The sequence below is a fragment of the Salvia splendens genome, chromosome 10 (assembly GCF_004379255.2).
Source record: "Salvia splendens isolate huo1 chromosome 10, SspV2, whole genome shotgun sequence".
NCBI lineage: Eukaryota > Viridiplantae > Streptophyta > Magnoliopsida > Lamiales > Lamiaceae > Salvia > Salvia splendens.
Genome location: NC_056041.1, coordinates 693,236 through 712,927, shown reverse-complemented (window position 1 = coordinate 712,927; position 19,692 = coordinate 693,236). Strand labels below are relative to the sequence as shown.

General features: G+C 35.3%; 1 protein-coding gene across 1 annotated transcript; it reads left to right on the top strand.

The window, feature by feature from the left end:
- The first annotated feature begins 8,910 nt into the window (after positions 1–8,910).
- Positions 8,911–11,131, top strand: LOC121750341 (probable aquaporin PIP2-5). The gene is made up of 4 exons (XM_042144862.1): positions 8,911–9,283; positions 9,706–10,001; positions 10,638–10,778; positions 10,856–11,131. The coding sequence occupies exons 1-4, from the start codon at positions 8,995–8,997 to the stop codon at positions 10,979–10,981; spliced, it is 852 nt and encodes a 283-aa protein (XP_042000796.1). The 5' UTR covers positions 8,911–8,994; the 3' UTR covers positions 10,982–11,131.
- The last annotated feature ends 8,561 nt before the right edge of the window (positions 11,132–19,692 follow it).

The following is a 19,692-nucleotide window of genomic DNA, read 5'->3' as shown; positions in this document are numbered from 1 at the left end:
TAACTTTGTCTTATTTCTTTGGTTTTTCTCTACAAAAGTAATTCTTCATCAACATGTTTGGTAAATTTAGCAAACAATTTAATAGAGTTGCAGGTTATACAGTTATACTGCTCCAACCATTTTAATACAATAGTAGTAGTACTTTTTTTTATAGCTCATGTTTTTTATGATGAATTTATTTTCTTTTTATTTGCAATTTTTAATTAGTGATTATGATTTAGGGGTCATTATATATAGCAAAGTCAATAATTCGAACACTAGCTAACGTTTATCACAACCAATAAATGATATTAAGTAACCTAACATTAGTTCAACCAAAAAACATAAAATGCAATATTTTATTAGCTCTTTCAAAGAAGTATATACTGGCAGACGCCTCTTACGTAATAAAATCTAATAAGTAGTAGACAAAAAACATGAAGATTCCCCAAATAAGAGTAAACACTTTTGAAAAGTATGCATTTATTTAACAACCTATTTGGGTGAACCCCATGTAGTTCCCACCTTACATTTCACAAGATCTATCAAATTACGTGCAGAGAAAAATATTTATAAAAACTAGTAGTATTAGAAAAAACATTTTTTTAGGTAATTTAGATAATTGATATGATCATATATGTTAAGATTACCTCCAATATGCAATCTCATATCTGTATATTCTCATAATTTGTATTGTATATTCTCATAATTTGTATTTTTCTAAGTGTGTTTCAATTTATTTATGTAACCTTACACTTTAGTAAGAATCGCAAGCTACACCGAGCACTGGGAGTATGTTACAGTCGGAGTTACTCGACTCAATTGGACTCGATTTATTCATAAATATAAGTTAGAAATACATGAGACGTGACAAGAATGGTGAGTAAAATTGAATTGGAATTTAGTTGTGACCACTCAAGAAAAAGGTGGGTGTGGGATGCTATATGTCACGCTTTGTTTGTCATGTAATCATCTCTCATGTCGTTGGGCATCATTACTTGATTAGATAATCTCTTGTACAATCATCTTCCACCACATTATTCTTATTATTATGGGAAAATATACTACTCCATCAATTATCATCTTTCCAACCACACATTTTGGACATATATGTCGGGATTTAATTAGATAAATTTTGTTTTAACTCCACTTTACAAAATTGAACTTTCTAATTGCTACAAAACTTAACTATATAGTTTATATGATATACTATATTTTTCTTGCGTCCGACCCTGAAAACTGTCATGTGTGAGTCGGATATAATTGTTTTCCATTTGGACAATATGCTCATGCAATAATCATGAGTGTAACTACGTGGATTAATGACGAGTGATGAGCAATTGTGTTGTTTAACCCTTTTGCTACCTTTGTTGGTTTGTTATTTGCTTGTTGGATTATGATTTATGAGTGTTTAGTTGTTGTTTGAGTTTGCTTTCTTATTATTTGTCGCGTGACTCTAAGCTTATTGTGAATTTTTATTCGCCTTTTTTGAGTTCGAGTTTTTCAAATGATCTCGAGTGCAATCAATTTAAGCATAATAGATTATTTTATTACAATGAGACCGTTGGTCATTTGAAAAGCTTAATAACTCAAAGAAAAGAGTTAGATGACTTATACGTCATTATTGCCCTTTTTTCTGATAGTGTGGTAAAGGTAAAAGAAAAAATTAAACCATGTCCACTTAAAAGTAATTTTTGTAGTAATAAATATTACTTGGGAAACACTACTTGTCTAAAAAACATACCTAATAATTCCATGGTTTCATCTTTAGCACAAAGAGGGGCTGTCATGATTAATTGACATGGTCAATTTTAATTCTCTTAGGTTCCTATTCTTCTATCAGATGCAAATTTATTCCATTTCTGATTTATATATTATAATGTTAATGTTTTGTTTTTATAAAAATAAAAATGATGGGTTTTCAATACAAATAATTCACTATCAAGCAGAAGAAGAAAATGAAATTTGGGCTTTGCAAATTTAACCGCCCATTGAATACAGGCCTTACATAAAAGTCCTCGTGGTAGACGAGGAAGTGGTTTACGCCCCTCCACGTGTCCCTTGATTTTGATAAGTATAATAATTATTGGAATAATTGTCTCACATGTTACTATCTTTGATTCAATATTTTGACCTAATTATATTAATTTTCTAAATTTATTTTCATTATATTGAACGTATATATTCTACTTAAATAAAATTGGCCTACTTAATTTTCGATCTGTATAAATCTGGATGTAAATGAGTATGAGCTACTTTGATCTTGAGTCGATAGAAGTTTCGTGTAGACGTGTGTCGCCTCCTTTGCGCAGGTTGTTAGCATGCATCGATTTAGCTTGGGAATATAAATTTATTAACTAGTTAGCATAAAATTTCTAAAACTAACTTTTAAAATATTTGTTATATATAAGAAAATAATTAGCTTAGTAACATACAAAAAATGATCTTTAATGCAAAAATGGCAAGCAGCAAAGTATCAATTTAGGCTCAGTTCATTACATAAATAAACAACAAATCAATAAAATAGATAAAAACAAACAATATTCGAAATTATTGTAGAAGAAAATCAGCAAATAAAAATAAAAACACATAAACAAAAAGCACTACAGGACATTATCTGTAATCATGTTAAACAAGAGGTAGGAGTATATAATAACCACAAACAGCAAAAAAACTAAAAAATTACTCCTACATTACAATTAAATCATAGACCTAAACTGTCGTTAGCCATTTTGTTAGAATTTAAATGTGTTATATTGGTTAGCATTACTCATTATAACCCTGTAATGGTATCAAATACGCGACTCAATCTTGCTATCACAACAAGATCGATTCCGGAACAAGAAGAACAAACACTCGATATGAAAATGAATAAAGCTAAGAACAACTCTCGGAGAATTAATGGAAATCTTGTATTCAATTTCTTGTGGAAGATTACAAACTGATGGATGAAAAATCTTTTTCTCACTCTATTTGACTAACACTAATCTAACAACAAAAACAAATCCAACGGCTGTCATTTAAGCTAACTAACTAATCGCATCCGACGGCTCACGTTTGTCTATGCATTAGTTAATAACAACGGCCAACACCGAACTCGACTAAGTTCGGCTAATACCGAGCACCAGCAAGCTCGGCTAATCACCGAGCACGATTAAGCTCGGCTAACACCGAGCTTGACTGATTGTGCAGTTTTGCCCCAATCCTCATAACAAATCTCCACCTTGGGACACAACTGGACAATCCACAGAGCATATCCATCTTCCACAATCACTCCAGCTGAATCAGATTCACCAAATCCATGCAATACTTCAACTTAAGTCCGGGTAACACCTTTGTTAGCATATCAGCAGCATTGTGCTCAGTAGCTACTTTCTCAATCTTTACTGAGCCCATTTCAACTTCATCCCTCACAAAATGAAGCTTAACATCCACATGCTTGCTCCTCTCATGGAATGTCTGATGTTTTGATAGACATATGGCACTATTTGAATCACATAATACAGTCACAGCTTCTTGATCGACTCCAAAATCCGAGCAGATTCCTTTCAGCCACATGCTCTCCTTTACAGCCTCAGCCATGGAAATATATTCTGCCTCAGTTGTTGAGAGTGCCACCACAGATTGCAAACTCGATCTCCAACTTACAGCAGCTCCATACATGCAGAAAACATAGCCGGATTGGGACTTCCTTGTGTCAATGTTAGTTGCAAAATCAGAATCACAATATCCCAATAGAGGCTGTGTATCAAAATTCTTACTTCCATCAAACAGTATGCCATAATCCCGAGTGCCATTGAGATACCTTAATATCCATTTTAAAGCTTGCCAATGCTGTATACCCGGATCAGCCATGTACCTGCTCACAACACTTATTGCCTGGCTGATATCTGGCCTTGTACACACCATGGTGTACATGATACTCCCCACTATGTTTGCATATGGGACCTTATCCATTTATCTTCTCTGTTCATCATCTTTAGGGCTTTGATTGCTGCTGAGCTTGAACTGTGAACTCAGGGGCATGCTCACTGGTTTGCTATGATCCATCTGGAATTTCTTGATCACACTACTGATATAATCCCTTTGAGTCAGCCATATCTGCTTGTGATCTCTATCTCTGATAATTTCCATCCCAAGAATCTTCTTGGCATCACCAAGATCTTTCATATCGAATTCAGATTTCAGATCAGCCTTCACTAACTCCACCTCTTCCTTATGCTCTGCAGAGATCAGCATATCATCTACATATAACAGTAGATATGCTACAGCAACTCCACCTCTTCTCTTGATGAACACACAGTGATCATACAAAGATTTTTCAAACCCAATCTTCTGCATGAACACATTGAACCTCAGGTACCACTGCCTTGAGCTTTGTTTGAGACCATAGAGACTTCTTTTTAGCAAACACACTTTCTTTTCATCTCCTGGCTTCACAAAACCAGGTGGTTGCTCCATGTATATTTTTTCTTCAAGTTCACCATGGAGAAAAGCAGTTTTAACATCAAGTTGTTGCAATTCCCAATCTCTTTGAGCAACTATAGCAAGTAATAGCCTGATGGAGCTGTGTTTGACAACAGGTGAGAAAATTTCATTGTAATCCACACCCTCCCTCTGTGTGAACCCCTTAGCCACCAACCTTGCTTTGAACCTGATATGGTTGTTGTTGAAGGCCTCAACCTTCTTTTTGTAAATCCATTTGCACCCTACTGTTTTCTGATCAGTAGGCCTCAGTACCAAGATCCATGTGTGGTTTTTATACAAGCTATCAATCTCCTCTTGCATAGCTAACAACCACTGATCCTTTTCAGGGCTTCTGATTGCTTCTTTATAAGATGAAGGTTCATGGTAATCCATCTGTTCAGCCACTGCCAGTGCATAGTGCATCATGTCATAATCATTAAATCTAGAAGGGAGCTTAATATTCCTCTTTGCTCTGTTTCTAGCATTCACTCTCTCTGGTGTTCTGATTTCAGCTTGCATTCCAGAAGCTCCACCACCACTGACATCAGATGTAGCATTTAGATCAGTCTGAGTTACATCTGTAGTTACTCTCTGGTTCTCCACCTCAAAATGAACTTTCTGATTATCCTTGTTGAGGAAAGGCATTTCAGATTCTTTGAAGATCACATCTCTGCTAACCACCACTTTCTTGTTCCCTTCCTCACAGCACCACAGCCTGTACCCACTGACTCCCATCTGATACCCAATCATTACACACCTGAGAGCTCTAGGTTCCAATTTACCTTGCTTTATGTGAGCATAAGCTCTACACCCAAATGGCCTCAGTTTTGAATAATCCCCATAAGATCCATACCATTTGCTGTCTGGGGTCTGATTTTCAATGGCAGCTGAAGGACATTTATTGATCAAAACAACAGCAGTAGAGGCTGCTTCACCCCAAAATGGTTTAGACATTCCAGACGCTATTAACATGCACCTCACCCTTTCAAGAATGGTTCTATTGATCCTCTCAGCAACCCCATTTTGTTGTGGGTTGTGAGGGACTGTTCTGTGCCTCTTTATCCCCTTATCTTTACAGAATCCATCAAATTCATGGGACAAGAACTCAAGCCCGTTGTCAGTCCTAAGACACCTCAATGGCTTTCCTTTCTCCAACTCAACACCTACACACCATTCTTGAAACCTCTGGAATGTTTCTGACTTGTCTTTCATTATTACTATCCAAACCTTCCTTGAAAAATCATCAACAAAGGATAAGAAATACCTGCCTCCTCCAAGGCTATTCACTGGTGCAGGTCCCCATATGTCACTGTGAACATATTGGAGAGGCTCTTTCGATGTGTGCTTGCCCACTCCATATGGCAATTTTTTGCTCTTACCAAGTATGCACTCCTCACAAGATCCAATGTGTCTTTGTACATCAGACTCAGACATCTGAATTATGCCTTGTTTCACCAACTGCATCATCCCAGCAACTCCTACATGCCCGAGCCTTGTATGCCAATTGATGGTTTGTTGAGTTGAATTTGCAGAACCATCAATAGGCTCAGCTTGTAGATAATAGAGTACATTACTTCTGATAGCTCTCATAATCATCTGGCCATCCTTTGTAACAAGCATTTCTCCACCATAAAGGGTCAATCTATAACCTATCTTCTCAAGAAGTCCCAATGAGATCAAATTTCTCTTGATGGATGGGATGTACCTTACATCAGTAAGCTTTCGCAGTGATCCATCTTCCATCCTCAAGCATATGTTCCCAACACCCCTTACATCACACACATGATCATCTCCTAGCAACACCGAGCCTTCAGATTCCTTTAAATCTTGGAACCAGTCAAGGTTGGAGGACATATGGAAACTGCAACCTGAATCCATGATCCACAGCCTTGATAATGGACTATCCTCCACCACATTGAGAGCTCTTGCCTCTTCAATTTCCTCAGTGATAGCTGCTGTACCATCTTCTTTGTGATTTTCAGCTTGTCTTTTCTTCCAAGCAAAGCAATTTTGCTTGATGTGTCCTGGTTTCTTACACCAAAAACAACTTCTTGACTCCTTCTGATCACCTTCCTTCGCACCCCGTGGTCTCCATTTATCAGATGAGGGTTTCTTGAATTTGAATTGTTTCTTTGATGCAGTCTTCACATTAAGGCTTTCAGCAGCTTGATCGATTTGCTTGCTGACAGATTTCTGCATTCCCTTCAGCTTTAATGCAGAATATACCTCCTCTAAAGTCACCTTCGAATCCCTTCCAAGAAGTATTGAGTCTTTGAATTGCTCAAAACTCTGAGGCAGAGCATTCAATAACATCAAAGCTTTATCCTCATCTTTCATGGCATCATCCACACTCTCAAGATCATCTATGCACTTGCGAAAATCTTCTAATTGATCTGCTAAGTTCTTGGAGTCAGAAAACTTGAAATTGAATAACCTTTGTTTGAGATGCAATCTATTTGAGATCGACTTCTCCATATAGATTTTCTCTAACTTCTCCCAAACTCCTGCGGCATCATCTTCCTTTTGAACCTCCCTCAAGACTCTATCGCTGAGGCACAAGACAATCGAGCTATACGCCTTGTATTCCAGTTCTTGAGATTTCGCCGCATCCATTCCTTGAATCTCCTCCTCATCCGCCTTGGATTTGACATAATCCCAGACTCCTTGCTGCATAAGAACAGCTTTCATTTTCAATCTCCACAGGCCGAAATCATTTTCGCCGGTGAACCGCTCAACGTCGAACTTCGTGGTAGACATTGTTGAATGCGTCGTCCTTCTTCGTTTTCCCACAGACGGCGCCAATTTGTAATGGTATCAAATACGCGACTCAATCTTGCTATCACAACAAGATCGATTCCGGAACAAGAAGAACAAACACTCGATATGAAAATGAATAAAGCTAAGAACAACTCTCGGAGAATTAATGGAAATCTTGTATTCAATTTCTTGTGGAAGATTACAAACTGATGGATGAAAAATCTTTTTCTCACTCTATTTGACTAACACTAATCTAACAACAAAAACAAATCCAACGGCTGTCATTTAAGCTAACTAACTAATCGCATCCGACGGCTCACGTTTGTCTATGCATCAGTTAATAACAACGGCCAACACCGAACTCGACTAAGTTCGGCTAATACCGAGCACCAGCAAGCTCGGCTAATCACCGAGCACGATTAAGCTCGGCTAACACCGAGCTTGACTGATTGTGCAGTTTTGCCCCAATCCTCATAACAAACCCCTTATATGATGATCTAATTGGTAAAAGAATCTCCAGATAGATCATGAATAAAAAATAAAAAAATGTGTTGTTATATTGGTTGTCATTACTCATTAGCTTCAAACTTAATAAAATAATTTTAAAAACTAATATCCATTCTTATGCCTTGAAAGTAACATGCAGCAAATCATACGTCTAAATAAAAAAATGATCATGCATAAGTACAATTCATTGTATTATCTAAAGAAATTAATTGTTTTTATTTTGAAGGAATGATTGTTTGAATTTGATCATACTCATCAAATAATTTAACACCTTTTAAGCACTGTAGAATATGCAAGAAAACAAATTATTGGGCAGAATGAAATCATTTGAGATCATCATAATATATTAATATGATCTTCGGGGTCCACTCTTTATGAAGTCTTTTTTTTCCAACCATGTGCCCATCTCTTTGGAAAAGAAAAAATATATAGTAGAAACGTTTAATTTCATAAACCACTCATCACTATTGACATTATTGTAGTTATGACAAAAAAAAATTATAATTGCAAAATTAAAATGCTGTGTCAATTCCTTTAGTTGAAAATCACAAGGAATTATTTGTTACTTGCTTGATTCTTCAAGCTAGAATTCAAGAAGAAATTCCAAGTTGAGAATCTCACACATTCGGAATACATATTCATTAAATTATTACTACTAAGGTAATGGTCTAGTAAAATCATAAACCTTAATCTAAATGATGTATTTACTTAAAACTTATTCACTAATATCATTTGCACTTTATAGCGAATTTCACACGAGTTTCATTTTTTTTATAAATAAAATTTGATGTAGCATGCCGAATTATGTAACTAAATAAAATGGCGGATATAAGAAATGATGGCACTTTTAATAAAATAAACGACGTTGTTTTGCAAAATCACACCCAAATTTTACCAGAATTTCAACTCACTGTACAACATTCATAACTTTTATGATCAGATTTAAATTCGTGGTAAATATGAATTTCTTTTGGCAAAATTTGTGATCTAATTCAAAAGTAGCCGTTAACTAGAAAACGATGGAAGGTGGTGGGCCACAGTCTCGTGGGTCGGTGAAAACGAAACCCAGCCCTCTTATAACCATTGGACGGCCCAATCTCTAATTAATCCCATCTTAATCACTTTCTATTACCGTTAATTACCCCCTAATCCCATAACTCATTTCTACCATAAATACCCCCCACTCCCCACCCTATCTCTCACTACACATTCACATCTCTCTCTCACTCTCTCTCTCTCTCTCTCTCTCTCTATTCTCTACGCATCTTTCTCACTCTCGACGCAATGACGAAGGAGGTGGCGGAGCACGGCTCCTACGGGGCGAAGGACTACCACGATCCGCCGCCGGCGCCGCTGATCGACGCGGAGGAGCTGACGAAGTGGTCGTTCTACCGAGCTCTGATTGCGGAGTTCATCGCAACTCTGCTCTTCCTCTACATCACTGTGCTCACTGTGATTGGGTACAAGAGCCAGTCTGCGGCGGACGAGTGCGGCGGCGTCGGAATTCTCGGCATTGCGTGGGCGTTCGGAGGCATGATTTTCATCCTTGTCTACTGCACCGCTGGAATCTCTGGTGAGTTCTTAGCTCGTTTTGATTTTTTTAGAGTGTTTCGATCTGGAAATGCTGTGGAATTTATTTTTGAATTTTAGGTTTTAGGTACTTTGTTTCAATTTGGTAATTTTGTTCATCTTAGCTGCATGGAACAGGGGAACATTTTCTGGCGTTGGAAAGTTGGATAAGGTTTTGCTCTTTTTTAAAAAGTAAAAATAAAATTACACGAAAAAATCCTCGATCTGTCGAAGAAAATTATGCAAACAATCGAAAAATCTGATAAAATGTTACGCCGCGTTAATTTTGCTCTTATATTTAAATTCTGCATAATTTTCATTAACTATGTTAATTCCTTTTTTGTCCATTCAAAGCAGAATAGTATATATAAAAACCTCTTGTTTTTACATGAATTGGTATCGATTTTCCTTATGTTGTTGTTGCAGGAGGTCACATTAACCCAGCCGTGACATTCGGGCTTCTGTTGGCCCGAAAAGTGTCTCTGATTCGGGCTGTGATGTACATGGTGGCTCAATGCTTGGGCGCCATTTGCGGAGTCGGGCTGGTGAAGGCCTTCCAAAGCTCCTACTACAAAAAATACGGAGGCGGCGCCAACGAGCTCAGCGACGGCTACAGCACCGGAGTTGGGCTCGGAGCTGAGATCATCGGCACCTTCGTCCTCGTCTACACCGTCTTCTCCGCCACCGATCCCAAGAGGAGCGCCAGAGACTCCCACGTTCCGGTCAGTCTCTATTTCATTGCTAATTGCTATTACAATGTTGAGTTTACATGAAAATCTAATTCTTTATTAGTAGATGAGACACTAACATTCTAAATTTAGCGATCATTGTATATTTAGTTTGAGGAACACTCCAACATTATTGAATGCCTACCTTTTTTATAGCTAAGTCCAACCTTTTCTAATGTGTTTCTGAGTCAGCAAATGTGGATGCAGTTGCAAGAACATGTGGTGGTTACACTTCTAATGATAAAGAGGATTTGGAATTTATTACCATACTTTGAACATTAGGATTTTATGCATAGGAAAGATTCCTCCAACAATTACTACTATTATTATTAAAATAATGAATAAAATTGCTATTGCATGAATGCCACCGTGGATTTTCCTCATTACTAAGGAAAAATCCAATAAAAATAAAATTTTGTTGTGACACATGGGATAGGAAATCCATGTAGCTCTTTTCAAAGATTGGTGGGAACTTGATATTGTGTCATTTTTAACTGTCTTTGGGAACAAACAACCTCTTGCATTTTGAGACTTATGAATTCAATAAAAGGGACTCTATTTTAGTCATTCATTTAACTTAGATAGGGATGAAATAAACTCATTCATGACATTATCTTGAATATATATTAGGTCTTGGCGCCTCTTCCTATCGGATTTGCAGTCTTCATGGTTCATCTCGCCACGATCCCGATTACTGGCACCGGCATCAACCCGGCTAGGAGTCTCGGAGCCGCAGTGATATACAACAAGGACAAGGCTTGGGATGATCAAGTAAATAACTTTCTTCATCAACTCCAAATACTATAATTTTTAGAGTACTATTGCTTATTTTTTCAATTGATTTGCAGTGGATATTCTGGGTTGGACCCTTCATTGGTGCAGCCATTGCAGCTTTCTACCATCAGTTCATATTGAGGGCAGGAGCAGCTAAGGCACTTGGCTCATTCAGGAGCAGTGCTTCCCACCATGTTTGATTATTTTTAATTTTCTATGATGAAATTGTCAGAAAAAAAAAGAGAGAATTGTTGTCTGTTTTTCATTTTATTTTATCATGAGCAGAAATGGAACAAGAGAAATATTTATCATTTTCTTGTGAATTATTAATAAGATATCCCTTTTCTTTATATGCTTGTTTTTTGTGTATGGGATTCCTCATGCTTTCCTCCATCATCTAGTTTATTCTTGAAAGGCCATTTGTCTTTTATTGATGCAATCTTATATATGTATATGTATTCGAAATATTCCAAATGCCATACATATACTATCAATTCCTCCAAAATATTCCACTTACAAAGTAAGTAGGGGTATTACTTTTAGGGTTGATTGTAACTTATGGTAAACAAATGGAGGTATTTCCAAATGTGACCTAATCTTAAAAAATAGTAAGAAGAAAAGCTTTAATCTTGCAAACATGGCACAAGCTTGCACTTTTCAGCTCCAACTATGACGTGGAAAACCAGAAGTTAACGTTTATATTATGTGGAAATTCAACAGAATTTATGTATTCCACCTAGAGTTGAAAAATATCGTTTTAAGTTTTGGTGAATGCTAAATTAAACCGATAAACTTAAAACAATGCTACTCCATATGAAATACTCATTCTATCTGTGATATGCTAATATAATATTAATATAATGTCTTGTTTTGATTTGGTATGGTATATAAAAAAATTTGAAGGAAAATTAGTGAAATATATGTTTCACTTTTATATATTGCATTCCGAGTGTAATAAAATAGTTGAATGAGTTTCACATATTTAAAATGTAATTTTTTATTTATGTTGTATTAAAATAATAAAATAGATATTTTACAGTAGGGAGTATGAGATTCCACAAAATATTTTGTATAATTCGAGAACCGCAATTATTTTACGACTTCTTCCTGCACTCACGCTATTTTATGTCTGACTTAGATAACATATTTGTATTTATGTTTACTTGCGGTTTTTTATGTCTGACTAAGATAACAATTTATCTTATCAATATAAAGCTTTTAATATTATTTAATAGAATATTATATGTAGTTCTGCATTAACTCAACCAAATATAATAGTCGAGAACCTTTGCTTACACAACATTTTTAAAATTTGTTTCTTCAATTCCCATGCAATAATATTACGTACTTTGATGTACTTTGTCTCTAAATGACAGTTGCCACCTAACTTATCTTACCACTAGCTAAAAAAAAGGCAATTAGTACAAGATCCAATGTAGTAGTACATTTTGAAATTCAATTTTCCATAAATATCTCTAGATTTACATAGGTAGAGATGATAGTACTAGCTAGTTGTCATTATCATACTGTCGTTTTGCAGCTTGTTAATAATATAATTAATCTTACGATGATATCTTACTAATATTAGATAAGTACGATAATTACGTAGCATGCCAAAATTGAACCATCAACACAATCAATTTTACTATAGTTCACTTGGTCACTATTATTATAGAAAAATCAACCAATTCTATTACATCCAACCATTTTTTTCACTAGGTACATTAAATCAAACGACGTGCATTATTTCTCAACTCACAATACACACTACCAACCACTTATTAAGATCATAGCTCCAAAGCCTTCTATGCCTATAACTAGCAACAACCTCCCTTTCCTTTCCCTTTAAAGGAGGATATGCATATCCAATTCCACCTCCGCTATCGGAAACTTCTGAATATGGATATGGATATGGATATCGACTTCCGCAGCCGCGTTTTTTATTCGGGCAGATATCTCCCTACTAGCTAGACAGACTAGCCTTTGATCAATTGTTGCACCAACTTTTATTTTTATCTATTACTATTATAATTTAGGGATTATTGACGTTAAATATATCAACCTGAAAATTTGAAAATCTAACCGTTGGGGACTAGAAACGCTTCTTGAAATATTTCTTCCTATTATTATTTATATTTATGAAATTTGCATAAACTAAGCCTTTTCGTTTCGTATGTTTAACTAAAGAAAGCTTTGGAGTAACCCCAAAAATACCAGGTTACGATCAGTCTCTATACATTTGCAGGATATGAGAAATTAGTATTCTGAATTTAGTGATCGATGCATATAGTTTATGAATCACTTCAACAATATTCAATGATTTGAATGCCTACCTTATTTGTAGCTAACTCCAAATAAAAAAAAATCACAGAAACAGATATAGAGAAAGATGTGTCTAACCAGTGGGGAACGCCTGATTGATGTAATCCAAAGCGCTCTGCTTGTCAGGCGACGCCATTTTTCGCGTTCAAAAACTAAAGGAGATCGTAATCCAACAACCAATTACTCACAAACACTTCAAACTCATCGAACGGATCTGATTCATGCGTCCAAACTCATCGAATGAATAAACGATCTCTTTTTCCGAGTAGTAGCTGCTAAACATGAAAAAAAAATCTTGGATCTCCTTGAGCTTGAGTCGTCAATTCGCCTGCGAAGATGAGCAAACCGGTCGATTTTCTGCCACCATATAGCTACAGTTAACAATCAAAATAGATAATTTGATAAGAGAAAGATGTACATTAAACTTTTACTTAATTTATTTTTGTTTTATTTTATCTTTTACTGTTATATTTTTTTATTTTACTATCTATTGTTTCTAATTTTCTGCGGTTGCTAAAATTGACAAAATTTTGTTACAAATTGCAATTTTTCCATCATAGTCGAAGAGATGCTCAAATTTTTTTTTAATATGAGGAACACACGAAGTTTGTGATCTAAATCATATTAACCAAATTTTCAAAATATAATTGATATACTATACTAGAGGATATGATCGGTTGACAAGTATCTTAACTTGATAACCGAGAATTATGTCAATAGCTTACGCTATGAATGTCAACGACTCAACGGTTAGTTGTCAACCTAGCATGACCTTATAAAAGTTTTATTTACATTTTTCCATACTGTATGTATTAAATAAATGAACTATACACACCACTAAATGATTGAAGTTTTAAGCCAATTCGGTTAGTGGAAAGACAAGTGTAAATTTCCCTCAAACCCCAATAAAAATAAGTTAGGAACAACCCAACAGAAAATAGTGTGGATTAGCCCAAACAAATATTATGGGAGGTTAAAATTCTATTATCAATCTATGTTAATATTTGAATCTGCCAAACATACTAAGATCGCATGATTAATTTCTCTATAAATATATGATTCCTGAAACGTTTCTTCATCCAAATCAACCACACTTCATCTCTCTCTTGATCATAATCGGAGTTCCCAAAAAAAATGTTTGATTTTGTTGAGACTATCTTGGCCTCGTTGAGCTCTGGTCTCAGAGCTAGGAATGAGATGAAGAAAAAAGAGGTGATTGAGTTTGAATCGAGGCCTTTGATTGAGGGGAAAAGTGGAAGGAAAGTGAAGATTGTGATGAGGAAGGAAGCAGCTTATCGACTTGTTTCCAAGTGCAGAAATGGAGGGAGAGTGGAATATCAAGACATGGCTAAGGAGCTCAAGCAATTTTATTGCTATTCTAAGCTTGAATAGTTATGTTGTGTCTCTTTGGATTTATATTTCAGAGGAATTGAAACTGATGTGAGACACGGGTGTCCTATTAATTGTTTGGATCGATCCACATTATCGATTTAAAAATAATATATTTTCTATTCTTTTTAAATTTATATAGTCTCCTCTCATCTCCTCTCCTCTCCACCGCTTCCGGCCAGCCACCTCGGCCACCAGCCATCGACGTCCTTAAGCCATCTTCGGCTGACTCGGCCAGCCAACTAGTCGATTGGGTTTAAACAAACTAAATATGAATAATTAATAGTTTAATTACAAAATAAGAATAAATTATACTCCCTCCGTTCCATAGTAGTAGAGTCATTTTGCCATTTTGGTACGTTCCATAGTAGTTGAGTCATTTCTCTTTTTAGTAAAAGTTAACACATTTCTTCTCACTTACTTTACTCTCTCTTACTTTATTCTCTCTTCATCTCTCTACTTTCTTAATCTCCGTGCCGAAAAGAAATGCCCCCACTACAATGGAACGGAGGGAGTAGTAGTTTGAAAATTTAACCTTTTGTTGGACTTTGACTCTTTCAGTCTAAGCTTGCTGCTATTTTATTGGGTGGGAGTAATTTGTTATTGCTCAGTACTTTAGCTTGCTATACCTTTTGGTTGGACCATATAATTATTAATTACTTTATACTGGTAGTTAATTTTTTTCAAACAATTTGGCTACTTTACCATTAATTAGTAAATAAAATAAGATAAAATAAATGATTACACTTATTTAAAGAAAACAACTGAACACGAACTTTTGAAAAAAAAATGTATGTATTCATCAAAGGCAAACCTCCATTTAAATTAATATGCAAACAATTGTACAATAAACACCATTCTTATTCAACAATATTGCATACTCGTACTTGTATACGCCCTCGGTTCACCAAAATAATTCTTTGTTAGTATTTTAATTTGTAATCAACTTACAAGTCAAGATTTATATAAAGAGTATTATTTCCCTTACTCCAAGGATTTGTGTCGTATACAGTTTTAAAACGTGGATTTGGGTCAAAGTGATTTAAGTACTCCTTAAATACTACTCCCTCCGTTCCATAGTAATGCATACGCTTCTTTTCGGCACGGAGATTAAAAAATTTGTGTTAGGTGAGTTAAGTAAAGGGAGAATAAAGTGGAAAATGAAAAAGGTAGAGAGATGAAGAGAGAATAAAGTAAGAAAAAGTAAATTAGGTGTGGAGAAATGTGTTGACTTTTATTAAAAAGGGAAATGACTCTATTATTATGAAACGTACCAAAATGGCAAAATGACTCTAAGACTATGGAACGGAGGGAGTGTTAGGCCTCCTAATTAGATCCAAGTATCTTTACACGTACTTCACTACAAACAAATTAAGGGAAAACGAGTTCATGATACAGAAAGCTATTAAATATTATAGGTTTCAAACTAAAAGATCCAAATGTTCAATTACTTCCAAAACATACAGTATTCAATCAGTTAGATCTTATAACAAACGTTAAAAGTATATGTGAACGATATTTATTTAATTAAGGAAACTTTCTCGTAAATGTGGCAATACATATTTAACTAAGGAAACTTTTTCAAAGCACAAAACCGCAGACACATACCTGCATATATATGTGTGTCATGTTATGAATTACAGTATGATTCTATCTACATACAAATTTCTAAATTTTTGAATATGGATTTTGAAGAAAATGTTAAGAAGAAGACGACGAAGAAGAGAGTGCAGTTTGAATCAGAGGCGTTGATTCAAAGTGATGGGAAGAATAAATCTTCGTATCAAGTGAAGATTTTGATGACGAAAGAAGAAGCTATTCGATTATTGAGCAAATGTAAGGATGGAAATATTCTTCAATTCAAGGATGTGGCTAATCAATTGGCTCACACCAAGAAAGATAAATGATATATGTTCAATTTTTTTTATTCATATTATTTACTGGAAATGTTTTTTGTAATTAGTTGTAGTGATCCAAGATAAATCAATATAAGTATTTCATATTTTCTTTCACTAATTACTTGGTTGGACCATATAATTATTAATTACTACTTTGTTAGAGTTTATTCAGACTCTAGATTGTGATTTTGCTATCTTTATTATTACACACTCGCACCTTGTATACTTGCTGTCTTAATTTCCGTGTTATATTCATTGCCCATATTTTTTACCAATTAAAATTCATATTGTGCACTATCAAAACTAATTTTGGAGATAATTAGTTGAAATTATACCAACCTAGTCTCCCAATCCAAACGCAAAGATAAAAGTTGATGGAATTGGTCAATACCATACATTACCTTAATTATGATTATCTACCAAACATATATAGCATCTCGACACCACTAATGTATGTAAAATACACCTCAAATCCACCATGATTTCCTATATATACCTGTTTTAGATTGGCTCCTCATTCCTGCGTCTAGTTTCATCTTCTTCTTCAATTAAGGTCCCAAAAAATGTTCGATTTCTTGCAGTGGATTTTGCCGTCGCTGAAATTGGTTCGACGAAGGCAACGGCACGGGTACGGGAAAGAGCTGAGGAGAACAGTGAGGTCGGATTTCGAAAGGCGGCCTTTGGTTGAGAAGGAGAGTAAAGTGAAGATAGTGAAGAGAAAAGAAGTTGAATCAAATGGAGGGAAAGTTTAACATGTTCAAAATTTAATCAATTAAAAAATGTTGTTTTTTTACTGCTCCCTCCGTCCCATGTTGCTCGCACTGTTGCTTTTCGACTCGTCACGAACTCCTTACACTATTTATAGTTTAAGTTAGAATTAATGCATTTAATTTATATGTTAGATTAAGTTAAGAGCTCCTTTATTAAGTGATGTCTCGTTACACTTAAAATTATAATTTAATTACACTAAAAAATCAATCCCAAATTTACGGCCTAAAATGAAAAGTGCGAGTAACATGAGACGGAGATAGTACTTTTTAGGGATGGTTATTATCCGATTTAAATGATATGTATTTTTGCATCTCCGGATTGTTGATTTTGGCATGCATTAGATTAGTTGGTTTAAATATTAATTAGGCCCACTTCATTAATTAAAACATATCATGGATACATATCAGGCCCTGGATTTAATAATTTTTAGCCCAGAAAATGAGTGAGACTCGGCCCATTTTTAATTGATTCGAGGCCCAATTTCAAGAATGAGGAAGCCCACTCATAAAAATACGCCCAACTACGACATATGATCGGACTTTTATCTAGGCAAATGGACCGAAATTTTAGACATATGATCGGTCCACTCCTTTTTTTAAATAAGAAAATAGACATAAATTTAAATGTCGCGGAAAGGAAGAGGATCATCCTCCGGTTCTTGATCGTCGCTGAAGCCATTTTCGTGTATGGCTCAGTTGGTCGGCTGATCGAGGATTCTGGCCCTCGTCGCCATCCGTCCGGTCATCAGGTCTCGCCCCAATATATTAAGTGCGTAGAACTATTAAAATTGTAGAAACCATAACAATTATATACTGTTAAAAAAGAAGAAACCGATCAAATTAAATTTCTTCCGTTAATTTAATAATAAAGAAAAAGAAACTGTAAAAAATAAAACAAAACCGTAAATGCATACAACAAAATCCGTAGAAAAATGAAAAGATTTCGGTCATACGAAATAAGAATTAAGCTATTCTGTTGGGCAAATGTAAATGATAACTACTATATATATATATATATATAGTACTACTATAAAACTTTTTTATTCATACTATACATTTTTTTCTTCTATTTCCGTCGGTGTAGACAAATAGAACTTGGACTTTGTAGACATGTGCAACGTGAAACTAAACCGATTTGCGAATCTAATTGGTTGAAGAATAGATCATTCACCGAAAATAAAAAGTGACTTTCTATAAATCTTTGCACAAGACAGAATAGTTGGTACACATCTCGATTAAGAAGTGAGGGAAAATGCAATTATACAAAAATAAACGGACTGTCTTAACATCTTCCTCCAACATTTAATAAAATAATCAATTTTGACATTTGTGGTAAATTCGTCACTCCTAATTTTTTTGCACTTATTTGGGGCTAGGATGTAGACATATATATGAAAATTATATGTAGGTTTTTTTTTATCATTTCTCTCAAATTATTCTTACTTTTACTATTTTTCAATAAATTTCTTCTAATCTTAAAGGATTCAACCGTATGATTTCAACGAAGAATCAAACTAATGTACAGTCGAATATATACCATAAATATATCACTAAATAAAAAATTACACAAGTAGTAGTAGTATATCTTTAATCACTTACTTACGTGTCATAAATGTGACTCACATTACAAACAAAGACGCTCTTCTACGAGCAGGTGAGTATCAAAGTAGTCGATATATACCCAAAAGTGCCCGGAAATACAAAATACCGAGCACAACACCTGCTCTGTAGCTCGTTGCTACATTTCCGAGCACGAGCTCACAGACATATCGACCAGTCCTATCGCTGACAAATTATAACCACCGAATCGAACACAACGTAATGTGGTATAGTAGTACTTAATAAAGTGCTATGTATCGTGAAAACTACGCGTTCGGTAAAGCCCTTTTTTTTTGTAATGCGATCTCTCCAATACATGATTGCCATACCAAAAACTCTCATTACACACAACAAAAAAATATCATACTAAAAAACTAACAGATCTAGATCTAGAGAAAGAGAGAGATGGGAGAGAAGTTCATGTGTCCATCTCCTCACCGGTTGTCTCAGCAATGCAATCCAAAGATGGCTTCCAACCCACACTACTCCTCTCTCTACTTCTCTGTATCTCTTCCAAAACATCCTCAATCTTCTTACCTTGTGTCTGCCGCAGCTCAATCATCAGCCATTCCAGCTCCTCCTTTGTCAGCACTACCTTTATTCTCACCTTCTTGTTGCCGCTGCTGCTCTCCGATTTTCCCTCCATTTCTTCGTTGATTATGTCGGTTTCCGGGCTGCTTCTCGGCGTCTCAATGCAATTTCCCATGGCTTCTCGTTTGAGAATTTTGGTGTGTGTTGATGAAATGGGATTGAATTTTATGTGTAATAATTGAAGAGAAGTTAGTTGTGGGAGTGGTTAAGCATTGCATGTTGTTAGCAATTGAAACTAAAAGTATAACATATAACTGTTCCACATCGATGTTAATAGATAACTGAAACTAGTATATAAGTCTCATGGGCTCCTCCTCCTATCACCAGTTGGTTTTAGGATGA